The following is an 18,572-nucleotide window of genomic DNA, read 5'->3' as shown; positions in this document are numbered from 1 at the left end:
TGCTTGCCATGAGACCAGACAATAAGTCCAGAGGCAAATTGGTGGAATAGAAAGGGTTTATTCATTTTTGCCAGCAAAGACGGAAGATGGTGGACCAGTGTCCTTGAAGCCTGTCTTCCCAGAACAAAGACTACAGGCCAGTCATATAGGGGGAGGGCGTGCAGGCATGCATGGAACTATTTTTGGAATGTGGTTTCTTCAGACATCTAGCCTCCATGTGGGACTCAAGGTCTGGTCTCTGTTCCTGCTAATCTTCCGTCTGTCCTCCCTTATGACTGATGTTCCTGCTTTCGCAGAGACCGGACATGAGTCAGAGATGGATTTAAGGCCCTATACCCTGATTTAGCTTAAAGATAATAAGAACAAAGCTTAATGTCTATGTGTAACACGAAGATTATCGTTTAACTTGTTCTGCTTACTTGAGTAGCTCCAACGCATATATATGTATAAAATATAAAAGAGTATAATCTGGAAGGATATATACCCAAAATTTTAAGGGTTTTTATCTTTGGGAAGGATTACTTGTGATTTTTATTTTATCTTTCATAATTTTATGTTTCATCTGAATGTTATAAAATGACTATATGTAACTTCAAAATTAGAAAAAGTGAATTAAGCTATTTCCATGTAGGGAAAACATCTTTTTTGAAGGTTTTGAGATGAATATATTCACACAGAAATATTTGCTTTCTTTCCTGATTAACACAAAAGATTGGTAGGATTCCAGTCAGATTCACAGGGATCAGAGATCTTTCACGTATTAAGCTTTAGTAATAATTTCAGCTTTAGTAATAAGTTCAAGGGTACAAGTAATCATGAAGCACAGGGAAAACATGCACAAGTCTGGGGTGTCCACACCACTTCCTAGGTCCTTTCTTGCTCATCAGAGTGAGCTGTGGTTTGGGTTTAACGTAAGAGATCTCTGAGTTTTGTCTAAGTGAAGCATGTAAGCATATCACTGACACAAAGGGGGCTGTTTCATTGAGAAACATCTTCATTTTATTCTCTGAACATTACATAGCATGATAAATACATGAAATTTTTCAAGGAGCCATGCCCTGTAAATCCATAGATTCCAGGTTTGTTTACCAGAAACAATTCAAGATGGAGCAGATACATTCCGCTAGATAAAGAATATGCTGCTAATGACCACCATTAGTGAGTTCCCCAGGAGGTCTGTTGTTAGCATGTTTATAAGGGGATCTGATGGTCATCTTTGTTTTTTCTTTCCTTCCAGGAGCCTCCCTGGTAAAGGGAGAGAATTGATTGTAGGACTGTTGTTAACCCTTTCCTTCCCAGCTCTTAAAAGGAAAGCATCGAGAAGTATTATCACTGAATTTATGACTTGTAAAGTGTCTGTGTGTGTTTCTTAATGGGAATTTATAGTACTTTCATTATCATGGCTCCTATTCTGTGCTCTAATCCCATTTCTCCTAAATTCCTTTTACAGTGTGGTGGCCAGAAGTACAGGCAATAATCCAAGTGTGAACTAACCAGGTCACTTAAATGTGGCAATTGCAGGAGTTGCCGGAGTTCTTTAGGTTTATGAAGTCCTTTAGGATAGGCATAGTCACTCCTCTTTACACTAGGTCACCAGCAGATGTGATTATCAAGTCTTCTATAGCTTCTTCCAAGCCATTGCTAAAAGTATGAGATGAGGCTATCCATGTAGATGCCTCATATATAACAGGCACTGGGCACATGCTCCAAAGCTGTCGCCACTGGGAGTCAAGGTAGCACGGCAACTGAGTCTAGGGGCTCTGATGTGAGACAGACATGGGTTCAAGTCCTGGTTCTACTACTTACCTGTGACCTTCAGCAGTTTAACTTAAACCTCAGTTGTATCATTTATATGTGTATAGGGTTGTTATAAGGACTAAATGAGATGATACATTCAAAGTACTCTACTGACACTTCAAAAATGCTCTATAACTCTTAATATTCTCATTTTTAATATTGCTTTTCCATAGATATTCCTCCCGGTTGCTGTTCTTCCTTTACTACCCTTTGGTATTGTCACAGAGCACTTATTAATTCCTTGGGGTCTTTGAATTGAGCTTCTATTTATTGATCGGGTTCACCGGGATCAGTTTTCATCCTCCGATTCTCCAAGAGTTGGAAGAATGTATCAGCGATAAGCCCTGGATATGTGGAATCCAGAGTTATAAGGGCTCTTTGTCATAGATGAATAGAATCTCTAGAGCAAAGGTGATCATACCATTAGCATCAAATGGGACTTTCATCATGATTATGTGTTAGTTTCCTGGATTGTTCTCAAAAGCTGATACCCGAGATGGAGGACAGACAGCAGGAAGCATGTGAGTTCTGTTTCCTTTCTTTGCCCAGACTCACTCAAGAGAGGAGGCAGCAGTCAACAGCATCAGTGATTACCTATCATGTGGTTCCTAAGTAGTTTCTAGTAGAGACTGCAGCACACTCTCATCATCTTATCTTACATTTCTTCCATAATTTGGACCCACAGGAAACTTGATCATCTCATCAGCCCACAGAATATCACACAGGTCCACAGTGTGCTGATCCGACCTGGTGAAGAGATAGTAGTTGGTACCTTAGTTACCTTCTAGATATAAGCCAGGGGATGCAATAATGGAGACTTCCATTTCAGCAGTTGCTGAAGATCTATAGTCTAGTGTCCAAAGAGAAAGACAGTTTACTCCTCCTGCACACTTACACGCTGCTGGGCCTCTTGGAATTTTTGAGGCATATTGAGAGTGTTCTCTGGACTGTGCCTTCAAGGTTTTACTGGGGCCAAGAGTGGGCAAAAGCTTTTCGGCTGGTCCAGGCTGCAGCCCAAGATACTCTGTTACTTTCTATCACCCCTCTCACCCCCACAATTTCTTTGGATCTCAGCTATTGAATTAATCACTCTCCTCCATTCCTGACACGTAATCATTATCAGTCTGTGCAAGGCCCCAATTCTTGTTTTACCCATTCGTTTCTCCTTAACTGTATACCCTATTCTATTTCCCCTCCGCTTTGTTCTAATGAATTTAATGAATAGCTTTTACATGTTCTTTTTAAATGTATATTTTCTGCATATATTTTTAGTTTACATAAATGGTATGTGTGTCTGCTTCTATTATTTTTTTTACTCAGAGCTGTAATAGTCAAGATCCACCCACATAACTACGTGTATGTTGAATCTGTTGCTCCTGACTTATGTGTGGTATTCTTTTTTTTTTTTTTAATATTTATTTATTTATTTATTTTCCCCCCAAAGCCCCAGTAGATAGTTGTATGTCATAGCTGCACATCCTTGTAGTTGCTGTATGTGGGACGCAGCCTCAGCACGGCTGGAGAAGCGGTGCGTCGGTGCACACCCGGGATCCGAACCCCAGCCGCCAGCAGCTGAGCGCGCGCACTTAACAGCTAAGCCACGGGGCCGGCCCTGTGTGTGGTATTCTAAAGTGTGCATCCGTGTACTTTTACTGATCCGCTACTCCAGAATGGCTATCCAAGTTGCCTTATATTGGTATTGGTATTGTCCATATCAATAATACTATATCTAACGGCGTAGTACATGTCTTCTTAGGATTCGGGTGAGAATATCTTTGGGATATATTGAGGAGTCAAATTCTTGGGTCATGAGATGAGCGTATAATGAATTTGACTAAGTAGTAGCAGGTTATCCTCAAGAAAGTTGAACCGTCTATAGTTTTACAAGCAACATTTGAGGGTTCTTGTATTCCTACATCTTCCCTAACGTGTGCCATTATCCAGCTTTCTAAGTTTACCATGCCGTTGTTAGTTTCATTTGCTTTTCTCTGATTATCAGTGAATTTGAACATCTCTTCATATGCTTTGTTGACTATAGAGTCAACACAATCCCTCTCAGCATGTGAGCAGGATTTTTTTGCAGAAACTGATGAGCTGATCTTTTCATTTATATAACAAGGGAAAAAAATAATAAAAACAAATTTGAAAAAAGAACAAGATGGGAGGACTTTCACCTTCTGACTTCAAACTTAATATAAACCAACAGTCATCAAGACAATCTAAGTACACTAGGAATAGAATGCAACCCCCTTAATCTGATAAAGATCACTCAGTCCACAAGCTAAAACCGTAAGTCTACCTGTTCCGCCTCCAATAAAATCATTACTAATGTAATTCTTCCTCTAAAATATGTCTTGTCCTGTCTTTCCCTGTCAATTTATTTCTTCAGCCTTTCTCTGATCATTAAAAGTCACCCATATGGACATCTAAAATTTGTCTAGAAAGACAAAGACTGATAGAAGGTTTTCACTCCAATTGAGGAATCCCAAAGTTGATGATGACATGGACCACAGATCTGTACAATGAATTCCAATTCTCTGCCACCAGGGAGCCCTTTCAGAGCTCAGAGGAAGTCCTTTAAGGACCACTCACCAACTTCCTCTCTCTCCTCCCAAATTAAAACAAAATAAATCTCAACAAAGTCAAAGCTACTCTCCTTCCCAGAATAAGAGTTTACTTTGAGGGCTCATCACTGCAAGGAAGGAAACTACCACTTACTGGAAAAAGCTGTTATGTGTGAAAGTCAAGAGGAGTCTGGCTGGACTTGTGAGGGCGGTTCAGGGTGCTACAGGTGACTGCTAACTTTGAAGGGCCTGATGATGCCTTTGGGTGCCTCATCAGAGACACAGTTTTGGATTCAGCGTCATGGAGCTGTCCTGAAATGAAGCATTTTTGATGTTGGGCAGCAATAAACTACTCTTGGGCCCTCTTCTTTCTGTGGATATTTAGATTCCAAGGGGCTCCATGGTTAGGGTCATCCCCTCTCTCCCATGCTTTCCTTTTTCTTACTCAGGTGTTTTTCTTACCCTAACTGAGCTTCCTGGGGTCATGTTCAGATGGGCAGCCAAGATTAGGAGAGGAAGTTTTGTGATGGAGCACTGCTCAGAGAGGGTGGCCTCATGTGCGCGTAGACCCTCACTTCAGCATTTAGTTTTCTTCAGGAGTCAGGAGATCCATGGTTGGTGGAGGTGCTGACTTCTTTTGGAGTCTGGAGCAGTCAGCTATGAACCCTGTGTGATGTGGTGCTTTATAACACCCTGAAGATGTCTCAAGAGGCAAAGCCTCTTGTACCCTTGGACTGAGGGTTCCTGAAGGGTAGAAATGGTGTCTTTTCCATTTTCACGGTCAGCCCAGCTTGGCGTAGGTAGGCACACTCAGCTCTGGGTGAGAGAGGAAAGCAAGTGGGTCTGAGAATGAACCCTAGGCTGCTTCTTCCAGATGCAAATTGGGATGGTCAATTGTTGGAGGGTAAGATACACTGCACTGATGGACCAATTAACAAACAAGGAACTGAGAGTGGATGGAAGAGAACAACTCCTTCCCATGAGAAAGAAATTCACGCCCAAGAAAACAAACATTCAGAGACCCATGGATGGAGGAAATGTTAAGTACTACTCTACATATTGTCACATGCATAACAGCCCCTGTGAACTTGGGTCTATAGTAAACCAAAAACATGGGACCAATTAAAGGACATTTCTTTGTTTTACATCATAATATATTAATTTATTTTTTATTTTATGCCTGTCCTCTGCCATTAGAATGTAATCCCCATGGGAGCAAGTCTTTATTTATCTTGTTCACTTCAGAGTCCCAAGAATTTAGCACTTACCTGACACATACTAGGTCCTCATTAAATAGTTGTCAGATGAATGAAAGAAAGACCAGAAACGTTGTAAGATGAACACAGCGCTGTCCTGATTTATGACATGGAAGGAAAGGGAACCATTTCTATTAGGTATAACTTTGGGCCACAGTGTTCCAGGTGTCTTATATAAGTTATATCGTTTGGTACTTTTAGTAACTATTCAAGGCAAGGAATATTCTCCCCATTTTGCAGATAAGGAATTGGAGTCAATGGGAATTCAAGTTTCTCAGTAGAGGTCCTACAATGAGTAAGTGGCAGAAATAAAATCCACACCCATGTCAATCAGACTCTAAAGGTTGTGTTTGAGAGGCTGGCCCCTCTGCAGGAGGAAAGGTGTCAAGGTCATGACTAGGGCAATAACAGCAATGTTACAAAGTGAGGCTGCAGCCAGAGGACGCAAATCGGGAATCCTTTCTTATGAGGTAGCCAGAGGAAAAAGTAGAGTGAAGACCACAGGAGCTCATCTAGCTAAAGAAAGAATGTGCCAAGCAGAAGGGCAAGGTCTGCAGAGGCAGCATGGACAAAAGAGAGCCCCAGAGGCTATTGGCGGACATAGCATTCTTACAGACTGTCTAGGTCAGAGGGAGATGGCCATAGAATTGTAAGTATTCCCGGTCTCACTGGCAAGACAGTCCTATTGCAGTATATGTTCACTCATTCTTAATGCACCACACATTCGTTGATCACCTACTAATGTGCTAGACTCTGTTCTAGGCACAAAAAGTACCTACATTCAGGAGCTGACCTTCTAGTGGATCCACCGGACTATGTCATGCTAAGCTCTTAATTAATTTAATCAATTTCCATAGTTCTGACTCAGCAAACTTCTAGTTATGTTTGGGTTTTCTGGATAGGCCTGGCTAGGCAGAAAGAGTTTGCTAATTATTTGGAATTTGAATTTTTTTTTTTTTCCTGGGGAAGATTAACCCTGAGCTAACATCTGTTGCCAATCTTCCCCTTTTTGCTTGAGGAAGATTCACCCTGAGCTAACATTTGTGCCAATCTTCCCCTATTTTGTATGTGGGTCGCCACCACAGCATGGCGGCCAACGAGTGGTGTAGGTCCACATCCAGGAACTGAACTTGACCTGCCAAAGTGGAGCACACCAAATTTAACCACTAGGCCGTGGGGCCAGCCCCCAGAAATTTGAATATTTTGGTTTCTGTGATTTATAAAAGAGTAAGCTGGTGTCTGATGTATATTTATTGCTCCTGAACCTGCTTAGTGTGAGAAATGGAGTCACTCTGAGTGTGATGACAGAATTGGGTTTCTGAGCCAACAAGACTGGGATGAGATTTTGGACTTTTAGAAATTTATCAGGGAAATGCTTTCTCCTCTTTGTTCTTAGCAGGCTGAGAGTCCTGGGAGAAACGGGAGGTTTCTCTTCTATGTCTCTTTCTCTCCTTGCTGTTGAGAGAATAAGTCTTGTGCAAGGGGTTAATAGGTTGACTCAGGGGTTGGATGTCCTAAGACAGCCATAGCTCTACCACTCACTGGCTTTGTGATCTTAGGAGACTCAGCCCTTTCATGCCTCAGTTTCATCATCTGTCAAATTGAGATAATCCTCCCTTCATAATAGGGCTGTTTAAGGACTAAATAAAGTGATTGATGTAAATGATTTGGCACAGTGCTGGCTTACACTAGGTGTCCAATAGCAATTTTCTCTGGGGATAGATTTCCTCTAGGTTACTAAAATTAAAACAAAGCAGCTGAACCCTGTGTACTAAGAAGTATAGTTTGTAAAACATTTTATTTTAAAAAAGTTTGAACATGTGGAAAAGTAGATTGAATAGTGTAATAATGACCATTCATTTATCTACCGCAGATTCAACAATTGTCAACATTTTCCCATCTTTGCTTTGTCTCTCTCATATATATTTTTATGAACCATTTAAAAATATCTTACAGATATCATAACACCTCACTCTTAAATACATCAAATGCATCTTCAAAAATATTAGAAATTCTCTGACATGATCCCAATACTATTATCACACCAAACAAAATTAACAGTAATACCCAGTGTCATCTAATTTCGTATTCAATTGTCCCCAATTGCCCCAAATTGTCTCTTACAGTTTCTTTTCTTTTCAAACTGGGATCCAATTAAGGACAGTACATTGTATTTGGTTGTTGTGTCTCTTCATTCTTTTTAAATCTAGAGTAGTCACCCATCTTGTTCCCCCTCATTACATTGTGTTTTCAAGAGCCAGAGCAGTTTTCTTATAGAAAACTTGATTCTTGATTTGTCTGATTATTTCCTTGTGATGCTGTTTAATTTATTCATTTATTCTCTGAATTTTCTGTAAACTTACAGTTAAGTATGCAGGCTTCAGTTAATGTAGGTTAAACATTTTTGGCAATAGTATTTCCTGGGTGGTGTTGTGTGTTTTGTATTGTACTCCATTAAGAGGCACGCAATTTTGAAATGTGCCGGGATTAGGAATGGTAAATTTGAACACTGGATTAAGGTGGTGCAGCTGGATTTCTACCTTCTAAGTTACATTTCCTCCTTTGTCACTGGCTAATAATTTATGGGGTAAAACTTTGACACCATGCAAATACCTAGTTCTTCATCAACATTTCCCCTAATTTAGTATCCATTTATGATCCTTATCTGAATTAAGTTTTTCATTTGGGCTTGCAAATTGGTGATTTTTCTCATTCTATCATGTGAGGAATACACTTTTTTTTTTGAGGACAATTACTATATGTGTGATGAAATGATGCAGGTGTGCTTATGTCCAGGGAGATGATCTCTCAGATAGGTCCTGACTGAATCTAAGTAGCCCTCCTTGTCCTCAGGTTACTTTTCTCCATCACCCTCTCAGCCTTCTGATCACTTAGTTCTTTACATTGTACCTGCCAAACCTGGGGTAACTGGCCAGGTGTCTTAGTCTGTTCAGGCTGCTATAACAGAATAACATAGAAAGGTGGTTCTTATATTTTATTTTATTTATTTATTTATTTATGAGGAAGATCAGCCCTGAGCTAACATCTGTGCCCATCTTCCTCTACTTTATATGGGACGCCGCCACAGCATGGCTTGACAAGCAGTGCATCGGTGCGCACCCAGGATCCGAACCTGGGCTGCCAGCAGCGGAGCGCACGCACTTAACTGCTATGCCACGGGGCCGGCCCCAGAACGGGTGGTTTTTAAACAACAGGCATTTATTTCTCAGTTCTGGAGCCTGGGAATTCCAAGATCAAGGTGCTGGCAAATTTAGTATCTGGTGAGAGCCCGCTTCCTGGTTCATAGAGGGCCATCTTCTCACCGCATCCTCACATGGTGGAAGGGGCAAGAGTGCTCTCTGGGGTCTCTTTTGTAAGGGGACTAATCCCATTCATGAGGGCTCTGCTCTCATAACCTAATCACCTCCCAGAGGCCCCACCTCCTAATACCATCACAGTGAGGGGTAGGATTTTTCAACATATGAATTTTGAGGGGACACAAACATTCAGACTATAGCGTCAGGCTTCTAGTTCTGGCCTTAGCTTATTGGTTAGCTCAGCTTGAGCTCTGCAGGCCAACACCAAGGCATTTCAACCAATCTGTGGTGGAAATGTCTCATGGAGTTTCTCATTGATTGAAATGAATGTTCAAACTTTATATCCTAAATCCTTGGGATAAGCATATGAAGTAGGCACAGCCTCGTGGCGTGTGCTTGTTTGTGTGTTAGGCAGTGATCACCGCAGACAAGCCTCCCTGACTAAAAAGGAGACAGGGATCATTTGCAATAGAGAGAAAAGCAACTCAAAACGGCTTAGGCACAAAAAGACATTTATCAGCTCAAGTATCTGAGGTGTCTAGAAATGTGGCTGCTTCAAGCAGGCTCGGTCTAGTGATTTCAACATCATCAAGACTCTTACCACATGCTTTTCTCTGGGTGTTCATCTTGTTCTCCCATTCTGCACACAGGCTTTCTCTGTGTGGTGGAGAATGTGGCCCAAAGCAGCACTAGATTCATTTCTTTCGAGGATGAGGCCCCTGAGGCAAGAGCCTAGTTCCAAATGGAACTATCCTGGGACAGAATTCTGACTGGTCCAGCTGGAGCCATATGCCCTCACCTGCACTAATCACTTTGGCCAGGCCAATGTCAATCAAAATAGGGGAGGCCTTGGATGAGCACCCAACTTGTGGTCAGGGGCAGGTGGTAGTGTGATGGGCAGACTCAGAAGTTGATTTGGTTTGGGAGAGGGGGAGAGAGCTAAGTCCTCTCTCCAGATTTTCTTTACATATTCCTTTGCTGATCAGTCAGCATTTAACAAGGATCGGTTAATAGTTAAGTGGGTGTAGGCTTGCAGACTCCCAGAGAGTCTGGGTGAGAGAGCAGGGCCAGGGAGCAAGAGGAAATAATCTGTCTTGGATTAGAGGTGGGGAGGGGCACTCTGGAAGCAGAGGTTTCCTCTGACCCTCAGTGTCCAAGAGGGCTAACTCTGGGATATAGATATATTTCTTTCTGGAGGTGGAGTGGAGTGAGGGTCAGAGCAAAGGTTGAAATCACCCAGTAGAAATTAGACTTCTATCTCTCACTTTCTCAGGACCAGAAACACCATTAGCATCTTCTCTGAGTTCTACAGACACTAGATGCACCCCGTTTGTAAAGGATGACTTGAGTGCTGCCTAATAACCTTGAGGAGGTCAAGGATGAAAGTCCCTCAGGTCTTCTTGTCACTGACTTTAGGGCTTGGATTACTAGACGGGCCTTCCTCACGCTATCCTACTCAAATCCCGGAGATCAAATAAAGCTGCCCAGAATCTCTGGCAACTGTGAATATGTACATTCTGTTGTTCCCCACTCTCGCCTCGCCCCCTTACTCTGCAATCTCCGAGGCCTTGAACCTCCCTGCACCTCTCAAAGCTCCACCCCCTAGAGTTACCTAACTCTGCTCATTCTTTAAGAGCAGATCAGGTCTCAGCTCTTCCTGGAACCCACTGCTGTTTCCTCTCTTCCACATCCTTAGCACCCACTCCCCTTTGCCTACCCAGGGCTGGAGGCTCTTTCTTCCTACAGGTGGCAGTGAGCATCACTTTCGCTGTACGCATCTCACTGTTCTGTAGTCATTTATCTATTCTCTATCTTAGTTGACTGTGTGTGTTTTAAAGTATAGAAATGATTAGAGACCATTCATCTCCTAATCCTTGGTGTCTTGCCCAGACACGAGCAAAGAGTAAATGCTAATAAATACTTGTTGGATGGCAGAAGAAATGTAAAGAATGTACTTTTTAAAAATGAATACGAAGAAGTTACCACCCCTTTATTATTGACCTGGCCCACTTACAGCTAAGCTGAATAACATTCATGGTTCATTTTGAGTGAAAACACAGAAGCCATATTTTCTCAATGTCATTACCACTGTCAAGAAGAAAATCAAGGTCATAACAGATTTTTCCGAGATTGTATTAAGAAATTAATGTAACTTAATCACACACAATTTACTTTCTAGGTTAACTAAGTAATGTGAAAGGGTGATACTTTTTCTTCGAAACTAATAAGTACAATCTGCATATACTTGATTTTGAGGATAATTTAATGTGTTAACTAACTTCTACATACATCTATATTCTAATGTCATTATTTTAAACGTAAAGAAACAGATCCTTAGAAGACCGAAATAACACGCAGGCCATGAGGTTGGTTTTTCCTTTTTTTTTTTTTTTTTTTTTGCAAATGAGCACCATGATGTGTTAAGTAAGGCAAATGCCTTGAATGTGAAAGTTGTGGTTTGCAATACACCACATCTAGAACTCCTGGGGGGTGAATTAGAAGCGGTAGTCATTCTAATTAAACGATCAGGTAACATCATGACAAGTTGGTTTGCAGCATCAAAACTATCCATTTAGGGGCCTGCCTTGTGGTGTAGTGGTTTAGGAGCACTTTGGTGGCCCGGGGTTCAGAGGTTCAGGTTCCGGGTGTGGACCTACATCATTCATCCGCCATGCTGTGGCGGCGACCCACATACAAAATAGAGGAAGATGTTAGCTCAGGTTGAATCTTCCTCACTAAACAAGCAAACAAACAAACAAAAACAAAAGAAAAAGCTATCCATTTAAGTTTCTTTTTTCTTGGTGATTAGAGGTCCCGTGTAGTCTCCAGTCTCTTCTGTGTGTTTTGTGTGAGACCCATCACAGAATGGAAACTTTTCAGATCTCCAATAATGGCCCTACACAGCTTTATCTCCCAAATCCTCCATGTCAAAGGCATCCTGGGGATATTTCTCTGGATTTGAAAACTTACCATAGATTTGTTGCAAGGATCTTTAACATAAAGTCTGTTGTAAGCTAAATAACCAATCGCAGCTGTCCCAGCAGCCATGGTAACTGCTGTGATCCGTCCAACTCATTTGCTGGAACTGGAAGTCAGGCTCACGGCGCTGTCACTCACAAAGAGTGTGTACAGGACACTGAGCAGACATGGACTCTTTTCCTTCCCCCCAAAATAGCAATTTTTGGTATTAGTAAATTCAAAGCCAGTTTGTGTGCAAAACTTCAAATGATTTGACAACAGTTAAATAATCATGCCACGCTTGCTGCCTTCCACTATGCATTCTGTGAGTTTTATTCTCATAGTTAACGATAAACAGTCAAGCGTGACCATGCTTTACATAAACTGATATCTTGGGTTTGAGTACAAAAATCTTACTAAGGTTGCTCAGTTTGCCCACAGCCAGTGATTGACAAACCCAGAAAGGAGGCAGAGGCTTAGGGCGTTTTAAGAGGAATCTGTTGTTCCTACCTCTTTTTGCCCAGAGCTCAGACAGAAGGAAAAGGATACCATCTCTTTTACGGCCTCTATTAGTCTGCTAGGGCTGCTATAACAAAATGTCACAGACTGGGTGGCTAAAACAACAGAAATGTATTTTCTCACAGTTCTGGAGCCTGGAAGTTTAAGATCAAGGTGTTGGCAGGTTTGGTTTCTCCGAGTCTCCTCCTTGGCTTGTAGGTGGCCGTCTACTTGCTGTGTCCTCACTTGGTCTTTCCTCTGTGCAAGCACATCCCTGGTGTCTCTTCCTTTTCTTATAAGGATACCAGTAATATTGGATTAGGCCCCACCTATATTACCTCATTTAACTTCAATTACCTCTTTAAAGGCCTTATCTCCAAATATAGCCACATTGGGGGTTAGGGCTTCAACATATGAATTTTTTTGAGGGACACAGTTCCGTCTATAACATGGTCCTTGGCTCATTTAGTATGCTGTCAAAGAAAGTATATAAGCCCTTGTCTTCCATGGGAGCAGGACAGGCCAGAACAGTCTCCGTCTCTCTGAGGAGATGAGTAGAGAGCAGGGAAGCCATCAATGATGCTGTTTCTTGCTCAGATTTCGATCCACTCACTTGGGTACAGGCTGGAGCCGAGCCAAGCAGTGCCAGCTGCTGTGTGCCTGCTTTGTCCTCCAGGACCCTCCGTACTCCTTCCTACTTTCTGAGCCTCAGCTATTGACCGATGGCTTTTACTTTATTAAAATTAACATCTTTTCTGGACATTATCTCCAGCTCCCAACTTTTAATCTATAGTTTTATTTAATGCCTTTCTCTCCATCATCTTAGGTTATTTACAGGCCAACCTAATTTATATACACTCATAATAGTCTCTAACTTTACAGTTTTTACAAGTGACAATTCATGATCATAAATATTTTCAAAGTAGTTCTGGACTGGAGATTGGGCCATTATAAGCAAATGGTTGGTAAAGGGAGGGTCTTCTAATAAGTTAGGATTCACCCCTGAGCCCTCTTTTCCTCATCAGCCCTGTCCTCTTTTCTCTCCTGCCATAGGAGCAGCAACATCAACAGCATGTATGAGAGTAACATGCTATATGGCAAAAGCAGGGATTCAGCTTCATACATGGTTCAGGGTAGGGTAGCAGGTTGTTTGTTTATTTATGTATTTATTTATTTCTGGATGACTCACTTTGAAGTGCTCTATAGAAGCAGTGCTAGTTAGTGGAATGTTCATGGGCTTCTAATTTGATCAGTCTGAGTTTGAATATTGGCTCAGAGAAGCTGAAAAATTCAGAGTCACACAGCCCCTGAATGGTGGGGTTTGGGGGCAGCACTGGATGTGCCAGGGTGAATCCTAACCTCGTAGACCCTGAGTGGCAGGTGTGCTGGGATGAACCCAAGGGAGAGCTTCCAGTCACTGTGGGGTTCCCAAGGCTTAGAAAAAGGCCCCTCTTTGCCTTTAAAATGGAAAATCTAATGTTTCCGCCAAGAATATTAATGAGCAATTGCAAAGGTTGCCAGTTCTGGCTTCTCTGAATTGAAGAATAACCAGTTCTGTCTGGGAAATGTAGCCTTTATTCTGGCTGGCCTTGGCCAGCTGACATTAGGAATAGTTCTGTTACTGTAGTGAAAGGAGAGAACAGATATTGGAGACTTACCAGTACAGTGAATGTGGGATTTCCCTGAAGGAAAGGGATATTCTCCAGTATCATTTCTCCTGAGAGAGATGGGTGAGTTCTGTGATAGGAAATGAGGACTCAAAAGAAGATCTTAAACTTAATTGAGAAAGAAACTTTCTCTTCTTTCTGTGGGTAGACAATGAAGAGAGCGCTACAACTGTGGGCAGGTAAACCGGACTTTCAAGAGTTTGGCAAATAGCTGTAGCAGGCAGGGAATCTAATGCCCATAAGATATACTTTGCCCATAAGATATACTTGAGGTTTTTCAGGGAACATGTATCTACCAGGAGTTGAAGTTATTCTTTGTGTGGCAACTCTTTTCTGTTGTACAAAAACTTTGAGGAATATATTTTAAAAAGTTGCATTCTAGTATCATTGAGGAGCATTGTGGGAAAACCTTTGCCTTCCTTAGGGTGACGCTGTAGTAACGAACCAGTAGGTTAAGGGAAGGTGTTCTTTAAATTGAAGGAGGTGATAATGTAGCAGAGAGGAATATGTTAAAAGCCTGGAATAGGGGTGTGCGCCATTATAATTTGGGCAATAAGAGGAAGTATGACCTGGGACATAATGAAGTGGATTCTGGGATATAATATAATGTTTACGTCTCTATTTTATGAAAGAATAAATGGATGCTTATATATGGTTAAGTGATTTGTTCGAGGCCGCAGAGCCTTGAACTAGCTAAAAAGTGCTAGAACCAGAATGTTAGCTCAGGAGCATCAGACCTGAACTTCTATCCTCTTAAATTATATATCACGGATTTCAGAAATATGGCTGTCTTCTCTAGATTAGCATTATCTCCTTTGCCTAACAGTCCTATAGCTACCTGTGCCCTCAAAATTCTCTAACCTAGGCCTGTCCAATGTGGTAGCCACATGCCACGTGGGACTACTGAGCACTTGAAATGTGGCTAGTATGAATTGAAATGTGCTGTAAGGGTAATATGCATATGAGATGTTAAAGACTTAGTACAAAAAAAGAATGCAAAATATCTCAAATAATTTTTATATTGATTACATGCAGAAATGATAATGTTTTGGATTTACTGCATTAAATAAAATGCATTATTAATATTTACTTCACCTATTTCATTTTACTTTTTTGAATGTGGCTTCTAGAAAATTCAGAATTACTTACAGGGTTTGCATTTGTGGTCTGCATTCCATATCTTTTGGAAGTACCACCCTACCTATTGCGTGCTGTCCCGTTGGGAATCTTGTTAGAAACATCTTGGCCCAGAGATAGAAGTCCTACACCTTCTCCTTTACCCCCACTTCCGTGCCCCTACTCCCCCATATTTTTGTCTTAAATGGCTCCATGAATTAGGCTATGTTCTTCTGTGGAGAAGGTAGACTCTGTCCCCCCACATCCTATTTCACAAATGGGCCTTTCCTCCAAAATCTATGAAAAAAGAAAATATGTCCCCTGATGTCTTCCTTCCTATTGCCCCAAGAAAAGCACACCATAGGAGACCCATAAATCCTTGTTACAGAGGCCTAATCTGGGCCATCCACGGGCCAAATTCAATGCTGTGGTCACCATTCCCGGCGCTTGCTTGTCTGGGCCTGTAAACTAAAATTCCATCCCTCTCCAGCTCTATCTCCTTTGTGAGGTCCCTGTGAAAACGATAACATTATATAAACTACAGGTGCTTAAACAGTATTTATTCAATGACTGATGACGGAGGAAACAGTTCTGTCTCATTTTATAGATAGCAAAGATAGAGAGGAACTTGGTGTTTTAAGGGAAAGACCCACATCCCTGCTCATCTGTTTCCTCCAGTTCCAGTCGTAGTGGCGGCAGTGTCTATGGTGGTGGTGCTGGTGGTGGGGAGTTGGTAGCTGAATCTCTGCTTCTTTTGGTGTCACTCTTGGGAGAAGCAGCAGTGTGTATAATCTTTCCTGAGATCATGGGGTTGATGGTGGCAGAGTTCACAGGGATGGCATTTGGGACGATGATGGTGTTGATGTTGGCCAAAGGACCTGTACTTTTGCTTTTGGGGAGAGAAGATAAAATATGATGCTTCGTTTGCATCACAGCATTAGAATTCTTGGTAGTTTTTCGCAGTTCTTGGGAATCCTCTTCAAATATGTGAGACATTTCATTCATGTGGCTTTTTATCAGTTGAACCACTTTTGGTCCAATGCAACAATTTTTCTTCTTGCATTTCTGTATCTCTTTTTCATTCACGGCACAATGGTCTTTGCATCTCCCCAAACCCATTAAACATCTTCTCAAGCCCAAGTATTCTGCGCAAAGAAAAGAGAAAACCATTGGGCTAAGGTTAATAACTAAATATGATGTTAAAACTGCTGGAGGGAGAGGAATAGAGTAAAAGGAATTTCTTTAATGCTAAATTTTAAGTACAGTGTTTAGGGAAGTTAATGGAGGCATCCGGCAGGCCAAGAAAGTCTCTACACACCTCTGAAATCCAAAATAAATCTCCTCTAGGGGCCGGCCTGGTGGCGTAGTGGTTAAGTTCGCACGCTCTGCTTTGGCAGCCCAGGGTTCGCGGGTTCGGATCTTGGGTGCAGACCTACTCACCACTCAACAAGCCATGCTGTGGCGGCATCCTACATACAAAATAGAGGAAGATGGGCACAGATGTTCGCTCAGGGCCAATTTTCCTCAGCAAAAAAGAGGAAGATTGGCAACAGAGGTTAGCTCAGGGCCAATCTTCCTCACCAAATAAATAAATGAATAAATCTCCTCTCTAGTCTCCCCTCATTGAGTGACTTTAAAAATCTTTAAAAAAGAAAAGGGAACTTAATTACTTGCTTCAGGATAGGATTTTAGACCTCCTACTTAGCATCTTAGACACTTGTAGGGCACCACTTTCTCTCCCCACGATCCTAGGAAATATTAAGAAGAGTAAAATCTGACATGAAGTTAATCCAAGAAAGAATTTCAAAAGGGAATCAATAGGACTTTCAGGAGTGCTGGCTTCTTGCCAAACCCAGTAGTCCATGACCTTGCCCTCCTTGACAGTCACTTGACCTGTGGTTCCTGGGGCATGGTGTTCTATCATTTTCGGCCTCTCTGGACACTCTGTCCCTCAGAGGTCTTATTCATCATCATAGCCTTAACCTCATCTCTATCAAGATAACTCCCACATTGTTATCTATAGCTCTGAATTCCCTGCTCAGTTTAGTACCTCAGCTTCATCTGCTGGATGATTTTTCCATCCCAATGTCTCATCTCTTTTTCTGAATCAAGAAAGTTCTCCCTTACTCATCTTAACAATTCAACGGATTTTTCATAAATAACAAGACATTTATGTAGCATCTAATGTTGATGTAAATTTCAACATTGTTTCTCACCAAAGACAAAACAGTAAAATTCCTGTATTTCAAGCAGCTCGATTGATTAAACCCTCTGTACTGATGTGGAATTTGAGGCTCAAGTTTGCTAAGTGACTTTACCCAAGATGACACAGCTATACTTGCTTATGTTACCACTCTTCTCTTAGGGTCCCAAGATAAAAACATTAGAAACATCGTTGAGCCTTTCACTTTCTCTTCTCTGACCTATTGCCAATTATTCCAAATAGCCAGGTGATTCTAATCTGAAATAAGTCTCAATGCTTCTCTCTTCTTTTCAAAAAACAATGGCCAATCCTCTGGTTCAACCTTTTGCCACAATGTGGTCCTAGATGCTCTTAGGGGTAATTTGGGGGTTTCCAAGAAGACAAAGGCTGAGAGAAGGGATGAAACTCGGTAAAGATCTGAAAAAGTTGAAATGGAGAACATAGACCTGTTTACTGGATGCTAAGAGGAGACTTTTTTGAGCATATGGGTAAGGATCTCTTCTTTATTATACCAAGGTAAAAATTGATAAGAACCTTTGCTTTAAGAGATGGTTTAAATTAGAAATAGAGCAAAAATGAGGTAGACTTGGGCTGAGTCCCAGATGATAGCTACGTGTAGGGCAGGAAGTCAGCTTTATATGTTGGATAGTTTCTGAGTACACAAAAAACAACCTACTTTCTCTGTGGCTCCCTGTGTGTCCCCATCAGACATAGTCTGGGGTTGGGGCCTATGGGGCTGCCTGGGGGATGGTGCATGACTGATGCAATAGGTAAACTCTTCAGCCATCTTTTTGGGCATCTCGTCTTTCAGCATCTCTTTGGGTTCCCATTGTCATGGACAGCCAAATCCCTGCTTCCTCACATCAACCCCTCTTAAACCCAGGATTCCATATTACCTGTGTTCACCTGGTACTGAAGCATGAGGCTGGCAAAGACAGGGAAAAGGAGCTTCATGGCTGGGTGCCAGAGAGGAAGCCTTGGATCTGGGTTGGCGTTCTTGAGCTCCAGCCTTTATTGGCCTCTTCATGGCCTTAGGCCATGAGCAGTGAAGTGCAGCCAAAACTCACAGCAGTTGTGTTTTCTCTGATTCTATTTGAGAACAGCCTTTCCTGAACACTTCTACACAGCAAATTCTTTGTTCTTGATTCTAGGGGGGAAATATAAGACATATAATTTATTAAAGAAAGGGCAAGGTG

The 18,572-nt window shown here is 41.8% G+C and overlaps 1 protein-coding gene and 1 pseudogene across 1 annotated transcript; both read right to left on the bottom strand.

Annotated features, from left to right (window-relative positions):
* Window positions 1-11,716: 11,716 nt before the first annotated feature.
* Window positions 11,717-14,102, bottom strand: LOC101387910 (CDGSH iron-sulfur domain-containing protein 1 pseudogene; annotated as a pseudogene).
* Window positions 14,103-15,875: 1,773 nt separating this feature from the next.
* DEFB129 (defensin beta 129) lies at window positions 15,876-18,330 on the bottom strand. The gene is made up of 2 exons (XM_004433890.2): window positions 18,273-18,330; window positions 15,876-16,318 (listed from the first exon to the last, which is right to left on the bottom strand). Exons 1-2 carry the CDS (start codon window positions 18,328-18,330, stop codon window positions 15,876-15,878), a joined length of 501 nt encoding a protein of 166 aa, XP_004433947.2.
* Window positions 18,331-18,572: the final 242 nt, after the last annotated feature.

This window comes from Ceratotherium simum, chromosome 21 (assembly GCF_057802395.1).
Source record: "Ceratotherium simum simum isolate JZ-2026a chromosome 21, ASM5780239v1, whole genome shotgun sequence".
NCBI classification, from domain to species: Eukaryota; Metazoa; Chordata; class Mammalia; order Perissodactyla; family Rhinocerotidae; genus Ceratotherium; species Ceratotherium simum.
This window is presented reverse-complemented; position numbering and strand designations above follow the sequence as displayed.